General features: G+C 33.1%; 1 protein-coding gene across 2 annotated transcripts in view; it reads left to right on the top strand.

The window, feature by feature from the left end:
- The window catches only part of VPS13C (vacuolar protein sorting 13 homolog C), a 194,053-nt gene that overhangs the window by 29,369 nt on the left and 146,043 nt on the right, over nucleotides 1-18,641 (top strand). For both annotated transcript variants that reach the window (XM_054687747.1, XM_037502618.2), the window contains exons 6-14: nucleotides 2,606-2,715; nucleotides 5,713-5,772; nucleotides 9,936-9,995; nucleotides 10,808-10,888; nucleotides 11,746-11,803; nucleotides 13,956-14,083; nucleotides 15,436-15,542; nucleotides 16,401-16,572; nucleotides 17,749-17,811. In XM_054687747.1, coding sequence (XP_054543722.1) covers nucleotides 2,606-2,715; nucleotides 5,713-5,772; nucleotides 9,936-9,995; nucleotides 10,808-10,888; nucleotides 11,746-11,803; nucleotides 13,956-14,083; nucleotides 15,436-15,542; nucleotides 16,401-16,572; nucleotides 17,749-17,811 — 839 coding nt within the window. The remainder of the gene's footprint in view (nucleotides 1-2,605; nucleotides 2,716-5,712; nucleotides 5,773-9,935; nucleotides 9,996-10,807; nucleotides 10,889-11,745; nucleotides 11,804-13,955; nucleotides 14,084-15,435; nucleotides 15,543-16,400; nucleotides 16,573-17,748; nucleotides 17,812-18,641) is intronic.

Here is an 18,641-nt window from a genome sequence, read left to right as displayed (position 1 = left end):
GAACAAGGAACTACAACAAATGTCAAGCCAGAAAGATAGTAGAAGGTCTAGTGCGTAGAGCAAGTTGTTGTAGAATTTAGTCCCAGGCAGCTGAAACCTGTCTGTGGGACATATGGGATACTTTTCTGGCCTAGTCCATTTTCTAAAATTTCTTTTCAAATAGTGTTTTTTTTTGAGAATGCAGTCTTTTTTCTAAATGTTTAATTTGTGAGTGAAATGTTTAATTTGTGAGTGAAAAAGACCATCACTATGACAATATATACTGATAATAACAATTTCCAGATTCTGTTTTTTTTCCTTGATTTTTTTTTTCTTGTAATTTAGGATATGATTCTTAGTTTTTATAGCGGTAGGACAATTTGCTTTAAAATATCAAGAAAAAACAAATTTAAAATTACAAGCTAAATCTCATTCTCTCAAATATCTAATATTAATTGAGTTCCTATACTTCATTATTATGTTTAGATGTATATTTTTGGATTCATTTGAACAGGTATGTATCATGCTCAGATGCTTTGTGCCCAGGCATTTGGATTAGGGTAATTCCTGTCAAAGTGAAGGTTCCTCCCTGTTGGCGTGACACCAGGGATATACCTTATACCCTTTAAGTATAGGGTACTCACTATTTAATGCAAGTCTATGTATATAAGGTACAGTGACAGACAGCCCTGAAGCTGCTCGGAGGACTTGAAGAGGGAGGGCTTCACAGAGGTGATAGTGCTGGACTTGAGATTTGGAAACCTCTTAGGAGTTTGCTAGATGAAAAAAACTTGAGGGAATTAAACTGAGGTTCAGGAAATGACTTGAGGCATTAGAAAGGTATGACTTGCTTTGGAAGCATAAGTAGTATTTCTGTAATGGTCAGTGCAGTGATGAATGGTAGGTGATAAAACAGGCTCAGATCATGAAAGGACCTTCCTTTTACGCAAAATCTTTTCCATCTGGCAGACCATAGAGAGGTTTTCAAAGACTTAAGCAGGGATTAACAGATTGTGAATAGTATTTTAGAAAGTTACCATTCTTGATATCAGTAGCAGGGTAGAAGTGTTACAGGGCAGCCCCGATACAAAACGGGTTACCTGACTGTGAGTCCTCACCCACGCGCTTTAAAGTACTTATTAATACTCTACTGCAGGCACACACGAAAGGTTAATAAAAGGTTTATTTACAAGGGAAGGGCAAACGAGGAAATGTACAACTCAGGGAGAAAAGTGGGAGACAAAGTTTTAAATGCGTCCTAACCGATCCACAGATCTGGAATCCCGAATGGCACTCTGAGAGCTGGCTGCAAGCCAGGAGCCGTGAAGCCAGGAGGCAAGTGAGAGAGCGAGCCCCCCAAGGCCCAAGTGTTTGGTTTTTATACCCAACCTGGCTGCTTAACTCCACCCTCAGGTCCCAGCCACCTTCCCTTTGGTGGTGATGGGATTTGTCTTTCCCAATGTCTTGATGGCTTTGGTCTGGAGTGGGGATAGAGTCCACAAAGCCTGCATGGAATTAGCTCAGGACATCCTTTCCCTCTAACAGAAGGATGTTCGATAGGAGGTGAGAGTGGAGACTAGAGCCAGGCAGACCCTTCTGAGACTGCTTCAGGTTTTAGAGTAGAATTGATACCTAGTAGGCTGGTGAATATAAAGGTTTATAACTTGGATAAGGTGGGTATTAATTCATATTGTGAAACTGAGGCAATGCTAAATAAAAGAGGGTGAGGCTATTAAAGGAATTATTACACTAATTTTAATGTATCGTTAAATGTATTTTTTATGTTCTTTTGTATTCTTTATATTATTAAGTCATTAAAGAATTTTGCTTGTAAGTTGTGTCATTCAGAGGAAGTCATCTGTTGGCAACCTACCCATTTATTTCATTTGTATTCCTGTGTTCTTACCACATAACTATCAAAGTTTTTCTCTGAAAGTTTCATATTTTGTCATTATTACATTTCCAATATTTTGGTAACATTGAACTTAAAATTAAACATTGTTTTGTGAAAACTTATAAATTTATGAAAGACTTTGAGTATGGATATTTTATCCAATTTTTTATGTAATTGTATCTACCAAGTTATTTTCTAGGCTAAAGAAAGTTATTCTAAATTTAAGGTTTGTGAATTTCTGTTTGTATTGAACTAATAGCTTAGTTTAGAACAGAGTGAGGTGAATATTACCAAAATTTTCTGTAAGGAAAAATTCTCTTGTTTTCCTTTGTGTCCTCTCGTCTCCTAACTTGAATTTTATCCTTTTTTCACTAAAATGCTTCCACTGAGAAGGACGTAAACGTAAAAAGCACAAAAAACATTTTAAGAAAGCTTTTAAAGGTCTTGATCGCTCAAAAGGTAGGTAAAGTAGTTTTTATGCCATGTGTTATTTATACACATTGCTACTTGATTTCTGCCTTCAAAGGTAAAATGAATGTTAGATTATAATGTGAATTCAAAAATGTTTTAAGTTTAAAATGCATATTAAAATCTAAAATAAATCTAAAATTAAACAAGGACACTAGAATAGGCTGTAATTTCCAATGAGTACCTTTGCTATCTTTTTGGTCATTGATTATGAGGGATGTGAGAATTTCAACTCTTGACCTTGTATTTTTCTGTTTTTTGTAGATAAACCAAAAGAAGCCAAAAAGGATACATTTTTGGAAAAATTGGCAACTCAAGTAATTAAGAATGTACAAGTAAAAATTACAGACATTCACATTAAATATGAAGATGATGTAAGTAATTTAACTACTTGCTTTAACTTAGTGATTGTGTATTTAATTAAGTCTTGATTTGTCTACATATGGTTTATCTGTACCCAATTTTAAATCTAAGGTTAATTTTTTTCTGCTTAATTCACTATCATATCTTCTTCCCTGTGTTAGGTTTTTTTCATTGGCCATTTATCTGTATAAACATGTCATAAAACTACCTTATGCTCCTTTCTAAAGTTTATGTAAGAGAGTTTTAGATTGTCCTTTATTATTTATTTTGATTTTTGTTTAATGTCTGAAGACTTATACTATCATAATGTTAAGGAAGTAATTTTCTTCTTTCACTGATAAAAAAATTTAGTTCCGGGGGTGGGGGGGGGAGGAGGGATTAGGGTAAAAAAAAAGGGGGGTGGTAATTGTTTGGGGAATAAAACCAAGATGAAAATACGAACATTGTGCAAAAATGAAAAATGATGTGAAAAATATATAAAATTAAAAAAAAATTAGTTCCAAGAGGTGATGAAATACTCAGTTATAATGGTAGTTGGTACAGAGTGATTAAAACATAAGTTATTTGACTGTTTAATTCTTTTTATACTGCATGGACTTGAACAACCACAACCACTTGCATACCTGTAACAATATGTTTAGAAATCAATCTTCACTTATAACTTATAATCCCCACTTATAATACTTAATGTTAGTTAAGAACTTTTACTAATTCATTTTAAGGTGTAGCATATTTTAAACTTAATATATACATTGTTTTAAAGTTTGGAGTTTTGATAAGAAACCTTGAATTTTTCATTTACCCAGGAAATTGGAAATATTATTCCATCTGTTACAAAAATGAGTTCACATTCTTATTGGTTTTAATTTGCATTGGTTTAGATTGAATTAAAGCAATAGTGATAGATATAGAACTTGTTTCTGATAATTTCCTTATGTATCTTCATACTCAGACATATTTTTAATTTTAAAAAATATGTCATCTCTGTCTTATATTGATTTTATCTTTTTTATGTATTCATTAAACTGAGCTTTGTTAATAAATAAATGTCTATAAAAACTAACTCATAACTGATCTTGTTTAAAACAAATTTAAGAAAATAAAATACACTGAACATACCATGGAAGTTAAAAAATTATTCCTAAGACTAACAGCATATTGATGAAGAACATTAGTTTGAAACTAGGCTTTTTTACTGAGCAAGTACAATTAGAAAGGTACATTATTTCTCTCCTAAATAAAATATACAGAGGGCCTCCCCGGTGGCGCAGCGGTTGAGCGCTGGGTTGCAAAGCTGCCCGCAGCCTCTGCAGAGCCAGTTCGATCCCCGGCTGCTCCTCGGCCATGGAGGAGGGTCCCACATGGCGCGCAGACCTCTCCTGCTGCCCGCTGCTCCCCTCAGCAGTGTACCTCGGTCCTTCTGCCTGCTCTGCTCCCCACTCTGGCTCTGGTGAATTCTCTCACCCTCCCACGCTTCTGACTGTACCCAGTGCTTGTATAAATAATAAATAAATCTTAAAAAAATAAAATAAAAAATACAGAAATGCATATAGTGAAATAAGTGGCATCATTTGTGTTTAAATTGATGTCAGTGACAACATATATTAAAATAAAACAAAAGGAAAAAATTTAAAAAGGGGAAAGGAATCTTACCTGCATCATCCTTTTAATGTGATTATTATTGTATCCAGAAGAATAACGGAAAATACACAGTGTAAGAAGTGGGTACTAGAAAGTAAAATAATTTATTATAAAGATTGTCATTGGTAGATAGCAATAGTTTATAAGTATACATTAGCAGCAGAGTAGTTTTATTTGTTTCTTCTGTAAAATATGTAAGTTATTTTGAACTAGATATCTGTAGGTATAAAAAGATCAGGAAAGGAAAAATCGTAATATATCTGATATTAAAAACAAAGCTTACAAAACTAATTTTGTTTTTCATCTATACCAGACCTTGGATTTTTTTATAATGGAGAAAGGCTATATGTAACTAGACTCTGGCATCCTTGTAGGCTGACTTAAAATGTTATTTTATTTTCTCTTATCTAGTTTCCCTAGATTCTGACATGACCAAAAATTCTGTATGACTTCTGGACATCTGTAAGATGTTTAAAATAATGACATTGTGTACATCAATGTACAGTGGAAGCACTGTGTATAACTTATCAAAGATCAGAAGTAGAGGAAAAGTTTAATATTGTCTGATTTTGCGTCAAGGGACTGAGGAAATTGAATCTTGGCTATTTCCTCATGAAATATTTTGGAAGTGTCCAGAAAATTTAAGGTTTAAAGAGACTCTTTGTATTTCTAAGGGTGAAACTCATTTTTTTTAAAGCATTTTTTGTTTTGTTTTGTTTTTCTTATTTAAAGATTTATTTATTTATACAAGAACCCAGAACAGGCCAGATGTGCGGGAGGGTGAGAGGATTAACCAGAGACAGAGCGGGGAACAGAACGGGCAGGCTGACTGAAATACACTGCTGAGGGGAGCAGCAGGCAAGACAGGAGAGGTCTGCCACGCCATGTAGGTCTGCCACGCCATGTGGGTATTTCCCCCTCTGGCTGGGATAGAACCCGTGCTGCGGAGATTGGGACAGTTTCACAGCACTGTGTTCATCCGCCTGCGCCATGAGGGAGACCCTCTAAGAATAAAACTCTTAAGTGTTCTAAAAATAGTTGAGTGATATTGTGGTTATCTGTCATGCCCTGTTTCATTTTTCACAGAGTACATCTTTAATGCCATACATAAAGAGACTGAATCTGTTTAGGTGTAGTTAGTGTCTTCTCACTTATAGTAAGAAGAGTCACACTGGTAAAGTATCATAATTAGTGTTGTGCCTACAAAATCTGAATAATCCCAGTTTTGTTACTGCCTTTCTTTTTCACAGAGCCATCCCGTTGTGTGACTTACTTGTAAACTCATTGCGCTGTGTTGCTACTGTAAACAGTGGAACATAATTCACCCTCATCTGTGTATTTTAATGTCACCTTTTCTTCTTTGATAGGTAACAGATCCAATACGACCTCTTTCATTTGGTGTCACGCTGGGAGAACTTAGTCTTTTGGTAATGTTGGCCTCATTCATAATTTATATGCGAAGTAGTATTCCCAAGTTAAAGGGGGAGCTGTCTAAAATTAACTATTGCAAAATCTCAGAATTCTTAGTGATACTGTTACTACATTCTCTGTTTTTGTTTTAGAGTTTAACAAATATCATTATCAAATGTTTTGAATGAATTACAAGTTGTGTTTTAAATATGTAGGAAAGGAGAAGATACATTTTTATAGTAATGTTCTGACTCTGGTATATAGGTAGATGGAATTTCCAAATAGCTTATACATGTGTATATGTTTATATGTACCTATGTTTTTATTATATTGAGATATATGCAAGGTAATTTATTTTGATTAAGTATTTTATAGTGTTGTTTGGTTTCTTTTGAAGGATTTTAAAAATAGAGAATGTGTATGTCTGGGTTGGGTAATCTTTCCCCATATATAGACAACTAACTAGTAGGAAAAATTTTAATGCTAAGGAAAGTGAACAATAAATCATATCACATACATATTTGCTTTATGATTATTTATATGGAGAGGACCTAAGTAGGAAGAGAAGGGCAAGAGAAATGACTGGCGTGGATTGCCAGAGAAACAGAGAAAGGACATGATTGCAAGGAGACTTAGAATGATAGATGTCTATAGAGAAATAGAGCTATACATTGAGTTAAAGACCAAAGTAGAAACAAAACGTTAAAGAACTGAAAAACAATGGAAAATAATCAAGGGGGTGACTATGTGATACACATTTTATCCTCTGCTTATTTTCAAAATAAATTTGAAGTAGCTTTTGATAACAAAGAAATATGCATTAGCCCCTGTAAGAAACCAGCATCTACGTTCTGAAAGTTTGAGAGATAATTGTTTAAAAAAAAGGAGATTTATTAGTCTTAAGTGAGCATAGCAGTTAACTTTAAGTGTCTGTTAGACCAAACAAAAAAAGTAAAATAGTCTTGTGCCTCATTGTCTGATAACAGGTAAACTAATGCACAAGAATGGTGCTTAGATTCCTTAATGTGTGTGTTTGATCCTCTTTATCTTTGCTCAGACTCTTCGTATTGTTTGCTTTCTGTCTTTATTATTCTCTTCCCTTTTCTCCCTGCCAGTGTTATTCAGATCTTAATTCTTGTGTGCGATATTACCTTTGTCTTTCTCATTCATTTTATATTTCCCTCTTAGAATTTACCATTCCCTCTTTTATGCACACCATTTTTATATTTTATCAAAGCCCCTATTACATATTATTGTATTGGTTGCCATGTTTTGTCTCCTATCTAAACTTCATTCATTCACTAATAGAACAGTACTCACAATTTAGTGTTTCTGTGATGATTAAATGAGAAAGTGTGCGTAAAGAATTTGGCATATGACCTCAATTATTTTCTGCTTCTATGACTGCATTGACTTGTTATGACAATAATAGCTAATCTACCTCTTTTTGTATCCATACCATTCCTTTTTCCATCTTTCCAGTTGAAACTTAACTTTTCCCCCATATACTCGGGCATTTTACTTAAAAAGTAAAAACTCTAAAACTGAAATATGACACTGCAATTGTAGGAGAGGAAATCATTCATTATCCTTGCAACCCTTATAGCTCAGAGTTTGTTCTTATGATCCACTTGTACAGTTTTGTTCCTGTATGCTGATATTCTTTCTTTATCTAGAGGTAAAATCTCAAGGGTAAAATGTTGGATGTCAGCATTGGGGACCCTGAATTCCTGCTCTGCTGTTGGGAACAGTGTGAAAGCAGTTTCTGAAGAGATTTGTGATATCTGGTTTTTTTTTTTTTTCTTGCTTGTCTTAGAACTGAGACCCACTTTGAAATTATATTACACAAAATATTAATGAAAATAAAGTTAACTATATATAATAATAAAAAAGAATTTAGTTATTATTTCTCCCCAGGAAAACAAGAGTATTGAAAAATCTCCAGGGCCTTCTCAGAAAGCATAAAATTTTGAACATATTTATATTAACAACATTTTACTCACACAAATTTAAGCTAAGGAAGACTAAGTTGACCTGATCTGTTTACCAGCTTTTTCTGTGACGCTCTCACAATAATGCTGATAATTAAAAAATACAGAGTACAGGAAATAAATTTAATTATTTTACTATCTTTTAAAAATGTATCACTTCATTTGATTGATTGATTGATTGATTGTGTTTTAAAACACCCTGTGTGATCCAAAGGCATAGGATCACACTTCCTCAGGTACATGTCACCATACCGGTTTACCACTAAGGTATCTATATTCCATCAGTCCATTGGACCCCTTCCCTACTTAGCTCTTCACCTTCCCTCTCCTGCTCTGGTAACCTTAATTACACAGACAGATTCCTGATGTTTGTTACTGGATAGGTTTTGATTGGCCCTCTGTTTTATTTATTTATATTCCAAGTATCAGTGAAACCATGCAATATTTGTCTTCTCCCGTCTAACTTATTTTGCTTAGCATTATCCCCTCCAGTTCCATTTATACTGTCACAATTGGCAAGTTCACTTTATTATCACTTATGTATATACATGTATATACACAAGTATTTCCTTGTGTATATACACCACATCTTCTTAATCCAGTTTTATGTCATTGGGCACTAAGGTTATTCCCATAACTTGTCTATTGTAAATAGTGCTGCAGTGAACATAAGAGTGCATGTATCTTTTAGAATTAGTGCTTTTGCATTTTTGGGTTACTTATGAGTAGAATTGCTTGACCACATGGTAGATTTATAAAAGCTATGCATTTAAATGGGACACACAGCCTAATTGATTAGAATTGATAGTCCAGAAATAAATGCACACATATTTGGACAGTTAGTCTATGACAAAGGAGTCAAGACTATACAATGGAGTAAGGAGCATCTCTTCAACAAGTAGTATTGGGAAAACTGGACAACCTTTGCGAAAGAATGAAACTACATTACTATCTAACACCTTACACAAAAATTAACTCAAAATGAATTAAAGTCATGGATATAAGCCCCCAGACCATAAAGTACATTGAAGAAAACATAGGCAAAATACTCCATGACACTGGTTTCAGTGATGTCTTTGTGAACTCGTTTCTAGTGGCAAAATAGGCGAATATAAACAAATGGAACCACACCAGACTAAAAAGCTTTTGCACAGCAAAAATAAACTGTCATTAAAACAAAAATACACTTGACTGAATGGGAGAAAATATTTGTCTGTCACATATCTGACAAGGCTGATGTCCAAGTTACAATAGAGATGGCCCACAAGCATGTGTAAAAATGCTCATCATCAGGGAAATGTAAATCAAAACTACAGTGAGATACCACCTGACACTTGTGAGAATGGCCCATATCAAAAAGCCCAGAAACAATACATGTTAGCAGGGATGTGCAGATAAAGGAGCCCTCATATGCTGTTGGTGGTATTACAATCTGACTTTTACATCTATGGCAATCTTCATACCTCTGATCTGGATCCTGTTCTCCCCTGTGTCCTCAAGAGCATTTTCTCCCCATCCTGCCCATCTTTTTCTTTGTTCTTTCCACCTGTTTCTGACTTTCCTAAATCTTCAACTCTCCTCCTTCCCACTTCCCCGTTCTTGTAAGCATTTAAAGACATTTAATTCTCTTTACAAAAAATTTAAAAGCCTCTCCTTTCTCCCATCTCATTGAAGCCTCATTTAAAGAGTGCTTTCCTTTGCTCTTTCTTACTAAACTTTCTGAAGGAATTTTTCTACCTTTGCTATTTTTATTTCCCTGCTTCCTTCTCACTGTCCTCTGACTAATATTCCATGAAACTGTTCTTAACAAGTTAATCAGTAGTACTCTGGCTGCTTATAAATTCAGTTTATCTCAGGGTAGCATTTAGCATTTTTGTCCATTTTGACTTCATAGTAACATGGCTCCTGTTTTTTTCCCTCCTTTTCAATACTTATTTGTTCTTTTTTAAGGAATATGACCCTTTCCAATAGTTCATAGCTTAACTTTCAGTTTTTATTCATATCCAGTTCTTTTCACAGCTCAGACACATCATCATTCAGTAAATTTGCAGTAGCTCATGTTAGCTGAATGGCTTTTCTTCCTAAGTTATTTTGGTACAGATAACAGATATTAGAGTATTGTTTTGTGACATATATACATATATATGTGTATATATATATTTTTCACAGTTTTCCTGTTTTTCTTTTAGACTACAAATGAACACTGGACACCATGCATATTAAATGAAACGGAGAAAATTATATACAAGGTATTAGACTAGATTGAAAAATTCTTGTTAATATTTTTTCTTGAAAAAACTTTGATGAGGCAAAATATGCCATTGGAGTATGAGTTAAAAGTCTAGAATGTAGTTTTTGCTCTGCTATTTACTATGTAATATTCTGTAATCACTTACCTATTTTGAGGTTTAGGATCTTCACCACGGAGGTAAAGAAACTGGATAAAATTATTTCCCATGTTGTATTTTATGGAGCATAAGGTAATGCTTATGCTCACATAAATAAGTAAGGTAAAATAAGAGGTCAAATAAATAAGGTACTAAGCTTATTTATAATAAGGTCAAATAAAAGTAATAAGCTCTACTCAGTTAAACAGGTATGTTTCATTATATTTTAAACTGTAGAACTTCCCAGTAATTTAAGTATGTTAATAAATATTGTGAACCTTCAAGAGGCTATATTTATATATAGACTCCTTTCCCCTTACTCCTCCCTGGAAACGGTCATTCATACAATTTGGTCATGTCTTTCTTATTTAGCAAAACATTTACAGTGTTTGTTCAGTACTAAATTCTCAATAAATATTTAATAATTGAGTGAATAAATCCCCTGGAAATAGTGTTCCTGAAAGCATGACTTACCAAATGCTAAATTAATAATAAAGTCTATGAAAAACATGAATATATTTACGCTCCAGTCCCCCACCCCCCATTTTTGCATTATTTCTTTTCTTTGAAAGCTCAAAATGGTGGTTGGATTATTTTGGAGGAGTGAATGTGAGCATATGGTTTCATAATCTCAATCTGCTAATTGCCTCACTTATTCCATTTTTCTTTTATAGCTTATACGACTTGATAGTCTTAGCGCGTACTGGAATGTAAACTGCAGCATGTCTTACCAGGGATCACGGGAACAGATCTTGGTAATTTCACTTTCCACCTGCAAGACAATGCTCCCTACATTTGTTTAACATACGAGGTCCTTAATGAGGACAGGATGTCAGACATTTGTTTAGGTTGTGTGTAACTAAATCAGAACTGTGAAACACAGTATTTGAAATCTGTCCTGTGTCTTTTTTTTTGAAGACCTTTGTGCAATCATTCCCTTGACAGTGAGATGAGAAACCTAGCCTATTAAATTAAAACTATGCTTAAGTTTTTTTACACTCTTATATGAATGGTTGTCATTGTGTTACATTGTGGTATTTCATAGGAGAGTGATTATTTGAAGAGTTTTTTATAGAAAGATGATACTTTTCAGATCCAAAGGATATAACCTCAGCAAATGTTTTAAGAATTTGTGATGATTTCCTGTATAGTGAGAGATTAATTCAAAATTCTGTGTTCTCAGCTAGTGTTAATAATATTTACTCAGATAAAGGAAGAATAATTAATTTTCTGAACTGATTAATTCCAAAATATTGTCTTATTTCACAGAAAGCTAAGGGAACAAATAATTTGCCTTTGTCTATAAAGTGTTTGAAATCCGTGTGTGTATGTACACACACATAAATACATTTACACACATATCTGTGTATAAATCAGAGGGGAAACACAATTTTATAATTCTGTTTCTAGATACTTAAAACTGAAAAATTATTTACTTCTTTATTTTATTCTAAAAAAATAATACCTACAAAAAATGCTGAGTGTGTTCTTGTGGACTATTACAAAGAAGGGACTAAAGATACTGGTTTCAGAGTCAAGGTTTTATTTTGTAGTGTGACTGAATATTTGTGTTTTCTTTTTCATTCTTATGTAATTCCTATTCCTTGTTTAGGATCAGCTCAAAAGTGAAATACTTAAAAGTAGCAATGTATCTCTAGACCATCAATATAGTAAGTAATGGTAAATATTTATTTGTCGTAGGAATTACATGCTTTAATATATTTTATAGATAAAGTTATTCTGACAAAGAGAAAATACTAATTTTTTTTTTAAATAATAAATTTTATTTTTATATTCCCCCATACAATTGCAAACGCCCCATTCTGACCCCAATCCTTCCCCTCCCGCCCCCCACCCCCCAAAAAGTGTCTCTGGTTCATAGTTTTTTGTTGATTTTGATTTTCACTTTCTTATATTCATTTTCCTGGTCCCTTATTTAAGTTTTCTAGATTCCTGCTATGAGTGAGACCATCTGGTATTTTTCTTTTTCTTTTTGGCTTATTTCGCTGAGCATGATCCCTTCCAGCGCCATCCATGTTGCTGCAAATTGCATGTGTTTATCTTTTTTGAAGAAAATACTAATTTTATACTTTATTTTATGATACAGCATATTTGGATTATAGCTAGTTAATTAGGAATAGATTATACCATGTACACTGCTGGAGAGTAATGAGAGAAGGGCTATGTGATTGTAGTTACCCCAAAAGTTAACCATCCTTGATCTCCATGTTTCCTTTTTACTTTATTTTCATCTTCTTTATTTTATTTTAATTTAATTTAATTTAATTTAATGCTTTTTTTTTTTTAAAGTTTTATTTATGCATACAGGAACCGGAATACAGGCTAGAAGTGTGGGGGGGTGAGAGGATTCACCAGAGAAAGAGTGGGAAACAGAACAGGCAGATTGAAATACACTGCTGAGGGGAGCAGCTGGCAAGTCAGGAGAGGTCTGCTGCACCATGTGTGTGGTTCCCTGCTTGGGGATCGAACTCATGCTGTATTGGCTGCGGATAGCTTCATAGGTTGCATCTTAACCCCTTGTGCCACCAGGGAGGTCCCTTCTTTATTTTAGGAGTTAGTTTTTCATCATTTCTTTTTTTTTTTTTTTTTTTTAAATAAACCGCTGAGATCTGGCTATTTAGGTCACCCCTCACAAGTCACTATTGCAGTGTTGAAACTTTAACTGAGCACTAGAGACTTTATGAGTAAACTTTTCAATTTCTTGGCAGCCTCACCTTTATTTACTCTTAAGTAGATCTCTGACAAAATTGCCCGCTTATTTATTTATCTTACCTGTTTTCTCCATTTCTGTTCCCTTCTTGAAAAGCTGTTTGCTTGTTTTTATTTAATATATCCCTCTGTATTTTTTCTCAGATTTCATTCCCATGTTCTTCCATATTCCACATTCTTCTGGTTCATTGCTTTCTCATATTCTTTTTTAGCTAATTGCCTTTATATGAAAGTTGCCATTTTCTCTTTATATTCATAGACCCCTCTATTTAACGGTGACATTTTTCAGATACTGCTAGCTTGGGAAGCACTTAGTTTCATTGATTTCAGTTTAATTAAGCATTCAGTTTGGTGGTGGAAGAAATAGTTCGGGGAAATGTACTTCATTCTTAGGCATTTTCTACTTATAAATAGCCTCTAAATAAGTTAAATTTTCATATAATCTTATATAAATTATACATACTGTAGGATGGCATAATTTATATAATTTTCATGCTATTCAAAGTTAAAATTTATCTTGTTACTTTGCCTTATCATTTCCCTAATACATCTTTTCATGCTACCTGTCAACTTTAAGAATATTTTCTTTGGTTGATTCTAAGTTATACATGTAATGATCATTTTCAGAATTGTGTATTAGTAAGCAGTTTATTTTCTGGGTAATTTGAATTTCATTTATGATTCTGTTCCTGAATTCTGCCAGTGATTAAGATAGAAATCAATACAGTTTTGTTTTCTCTCTAGTATGATTATTTTTAATGAAAAGTAAAATCATTAAATGTCTTATAGCAAGAAAGATAAACCTAATTTAGGGTAGATTTGTCTATATTTTGTGCATTTCTCATTTAGAAATATAAGATTCTAATTTCCTTCTTGGAGATTCTGCTTTATTGAGATTGACAGTTGGCTGAATGCAGACTACCAGATAGATAAATATTTTTTGGGTAGTGAATTTTGGTTTTTACATTTTTTCTACATATTTTTAATTATATTTTTTTACTTTCAGAGTTACAGTAGTCTCATAATTACTTACAATTGTTCATATGTAAGAGTATGTAAACATATCACTTATATTTTCCCATGTGATAAAAGTTTTCCAGCCAATTTCAGCCTCTGCAAAACTCTACATGAATCCTTACGCAGAAACAGAACTCAAAACACCTAAGCTTGACTGGAATATAGAAGTACAAAATATTGCCATTGAACTGACCAAACCTCAGGTAAGATTTTCTTGGACATTTCTAACTTTGATTAGTTTTGAATCCTGACTGCTTTTGTCCTTTGTGATTATTCCTTCTCCAGTGTTCTGGTATTAATAGTTTTTGTGGTTTGTTATGTTAAGATTTGACTCATTAAAAAAAAAAAAAGAAAAATAGTTTTAATAGTGCTCAAGTATATTTAAAAATATGTATTTTTAACAAAATAAATTTAAAATTTAAGAAATTTCCTTAGTAGAGAGTCACTTTGTAGTGAATAATATTCCCATTTAATTCCCATTTTTTGATGGAGGGGTTTAATGTATTTTTCTTTCCTCAGTGTTTAATAGTAGATATGCACTTATTATTTACTTAATTTTCATATAAACTATTTTAACAGCTCTTTCCCTTCAATTGTTTCTCAAACTCTGTAGTATGCCCAGAGAGTTTGGAGACTAGACCTGGAGAACTGAAAGCGAAAGGAGGACAGGGGATTTAGCTAATTGGGCTTTTAGTCTAGGGCAGTCCAATAAAAATATAATGCAAATCGTATGTGATTTTTAAATTTTCCAGTAGCTACATTAGCAAAGGAAAAAGAAAAGATGAACTTGTTAAAATAATGTGTTTTATTTAATCTAACATATCCAGAATGTTACCATTTTAACATGTAGTCAACATGGAAAGATATTTTACATTATTTCTCTTTCCTTAAGTATTTGAAATCTAAGATATATTTTACACTTATATTTAGGTTCAGACAATCCACATTTTAAGTGCTGAATAACCACATGGAACCTTTACATAGAATTACTTTAAGAAGCATAGTGGATGAAGTCAACTTCCCTTCTTTGTTTTGTCTAGAGTCATGTTATTTGTGTGTGTATATGTTTCTTTCCAGTTGAGCTATTTATCAGATACACAGAGTTGCTGTGATGGTAACTAGATGGGTCTTTAAATAACTCTGTTTTGCTTTAGTATGTAATAATTTCTGGAGTAGTTTGGAGATAACTACTGCTGAAAAGATGTTCCAAATCAAAATACATAGTTTTAGTAACCTGTCAGTAGTTGGTAGCATATTCCATTGTTTCTAAAATGTACATTTATTTCACATATTAATGTATCTGAAAATAGGATGTATATTATTACTAGTGGTGTGATAGTTAAATTGGAAGTACTGTTTTCTTTTGTAGTAAAACCTAAAAATTATATCACAACTTACAATTGATGTTTTAAATGATGAAATGTATTGCATTACCATACATCTATGTTATTTAATGTCGGGAAATTTGGAGTCTTACTAGAATGAAAATATAATAAAATTTGGTGTTTATTCATGTGTACAGTGTAATAAATGCAGTTTGTTCTTGTTTTGATAGTACTTAAGTATGATTGACCTTTTGGAATCAGTGGATTATATGGTTAGAAATGCCCCTTACAGGAAATATAAGCCTTATTTACCACTTCATACCAATAGTCGACAATGGTAAGTTAGTATTTTTTTAAAAATAGAAACATGTCTTATAGTTAGGGGGGACTCTCAGAGTTAAGAGACATTTAAAGCTATATAATAAAGACACTTTTTCATTTAACACACCAAAGAGGGATATCTTTTAAATGTCCTTGTTAATTTTTCATGAACGCATTCTTTTGTATTCAAGCTCCTAGATTATTCTCAAATTCTTAATTTAGCATTCAAGACTTTCAACAGTTTTTTTTTGTTTTTTTTTTTTTTTTTGGTTTTACTACTCTTTGGACACTCAGTTGAACTCAGTATTTTAATCATATTGGAGTATTATTAATTTCATATAACATCATTTGTGCTTCTGTGTTTTTGCCTCGGCATACTCTCTTCCTGAAGGGGTTTCATCATAATCTATTATGAAAAGGTTTCATCATAATCTATTATACTTAAGTCAGATAATTATATTGGGGAATTCAAATGTTACTGCTGAGCTGTTACAAGAAAACTGCTAATAAGACCAAAAATGTCCAAAAGTTATTAGAAAAAACTGTTTTCTTTTTAATTTAAATGTGTATTAACAGGGCCCTCCCAGGTGGCCTAGGGGTTTAGTTTCAGCACTGTCACCACTGGGCCTGAGTTCTGTCCCCAGGCAGGCCAGGGAGCTTACCCATATGTGATGCAACAGACATTTCCTGTCTCGCCCCCTGTTCCCCTTAGCAGTGTATTTCAGTAAATCTGCCTGTTCTGCTCTTTACTCTGGTGAATCCGCCCAACCCCAGCACCTGTGGCCTACACCCCAGTTCTTTTACACACACAAAACGTTTTAAACAAACAAACAAATAAATAAATAAGTGTGCATTAACAAAATTTGATTTGCAGGTGGAAATATGCAATTGATTCTGTTCTGGAAGTTCATATAAGACGATATACACAGATGTGGTCATGGAGCAATATAAGAAAGCACCGGCAGTTACTTAAGAATTATAAAAATGCCTACAAAAACAAATTAACCCAGGCTAAAGTATCAGAAGAATTACAGAAACAAATTCAGGTACAGTTTGCATATTATTAGTGAAAGCTATTATTAGTTAAATGATCCTTTAATGTTGGTTCTTCTACATGTGATTTGAATTAAAATAGGCTTTTAGAAAGAACAGAATGATCTCTTTTTTGAGAGAATTATGTAGGAAATTGCAGAGTAATTTTTCTCAGATTTTTTCTCTTCTTAAACCTTTTTCCCCTATCTTAGCATCATATAAAATAAAATTACTGTACATTGGAGAGAGGTGTTTGGTTCTTACGATAATGTTTAGGAAATCACTCAGAACTGTACAAATTCATGCTTATTATTAGCTAGATGTATTTTTTTTGCTTTGTCTTATTTGACTTTTTTTAAGAGTTCACAAAGTATTATTTGTAATAAAAAGCGGTATTCCTCTTTAAGATCAGAGTTCTTAAACCCTCTTTGAAATATAGCAAAACACACATTGAATACATAATTTGCTTAATACGAACATAGGTTATGTAACTATTTCTGCCACTGTTTTGTAATATGAAGGATTAATTAAATTCCTTTTTTTCTGAAGTCAGTGAAAATCACTGTATTATATATTATCAAAAGCATCAAGTTTCTCAGTGTCTCAGGTCTTGTGTTCTCATGTATAAAATGGAAACAGTATCTGTCTTACAGATTTGTGACAATTGCATGAGATTGTATATAGACCACCTGACACATAGGGCACCCAGTACATCTTACACTCTTCTTATTTTTATATTTATAAATTCCCCAAATCAGTGTCTACTTTAGCTAGCTTGTTGATTTGCAGAATTTTATATTCTTAAATTTGTGTTTTTTATTGATATTTTTAGTACAATGGCTGTAAAATAATAGAGTTAGAATGGAGAGAGTTAGAATGACAACCTCAAAGATAATGTCTAAAACAAATATTCTTGTTTCCATTTGCATATATGACTGTATATTGTAATGGTCTTATTAAAATTCTTATTTTCATATTATATTTAATGAGGATTTACTTTCTTGGAATACATTTCCTTTTATTGCAAACATTTTTAAAAAATGTGAAACCTAAATGGACATTCTAATTTATACTTATACTTTTATTAGACCACAAGTACTGTTTATGTAGATAAGCCTAGAAATTGGAAAAAAATAGTTTTTTAATCTAACGCCATTTTCCTTCATTACAAACCTCTCTTTGTTTTGTAGGACTTGGAGAAGGCTCTAGATGTCTTCAACATAATTTTAGCAAGGCAACAAGCACAAGTTGAGGTAATCATTTTTATTTACTGATTTTTTTTGTTCTAAACATCTTAATACCACTCTTTTAAATCAAGGATCAAGAAATTTAAGTTTCATGTGAAATTGGTAAATTTATTCAGGTGAGAATAAAAGTTGAATTTTCATAGGTTAATTTGTATTAGGTGAAAACAAATTAGAATATTTGGGGAAAAAACACTTAACATAAAGTTGAAAAAAATTTTTAAATTTTGGACCTCCCCTGGTGGCACAGTGGTTGAGCGCTGGGCTGCGAAGCTGTCCGCAGCCTCTGCAGCACCGGTTCGATCCCCAGCTGCTCCCCGGCCACCGGCGAGGGTCCCACATGGTGCGCAGACCTCTCCTGCCGCCCACTGCTCCCCTCAGCATGTACTTCGGTCCTTCTGCCTGTTCTGCTCCCCACTCTGGCTCTGGTGAATTCTCTCACCCTCCCGTGCGCTTCTGACTGCGCCCAGTGCTTGTATAAATAAATAAAATAAATCTTTAAAAAAAATTTTTTTTTAAATTTTGTAACAAAAACTTTGAAAACTTTCAAAGAGAAAGCAAATATCTACATAGTGTATATATATACATAGGCACTGTATGTGACCTTTTGCTCTTATACCACGGTTTCCTGAGGCTTTGTTCATTTTTTTCTCTAGTGTTTTTTCTCTCTATTCTTCAGTTTGGGTTATTTCTATTCATCTATCTTCCAGTTTACTATTTCTCTGTCATCTCCATTTTGGTATTGAGCCCATCTGGGGAGTCTTTTGAGATCATAAATTATATTTTCAGGTCAAAATGCCTATAGAGTTCCTTTTTATAGTTTCCATTTCTGTGCTAAA

Source organism: Talpa occidentalis, unplaced genomic scaffold, assembly GCF_014898055.3.
Source record: "Talpa occidentalis isolate TD23 unplaced genomic scaffold, MPIMG_talOcc4v2.1 talOcc4.11, whole genome shotgun sequence".
Lineage (NCBI taxonomy): Eukaryota > Metazoa > Chordata > Mammalia > Eulipotyphla > Talpidae > Talpa > Talpa occidentalis.
This window is presented reverse-complemented; position numbering and strand designations above follow the sequence as displayed.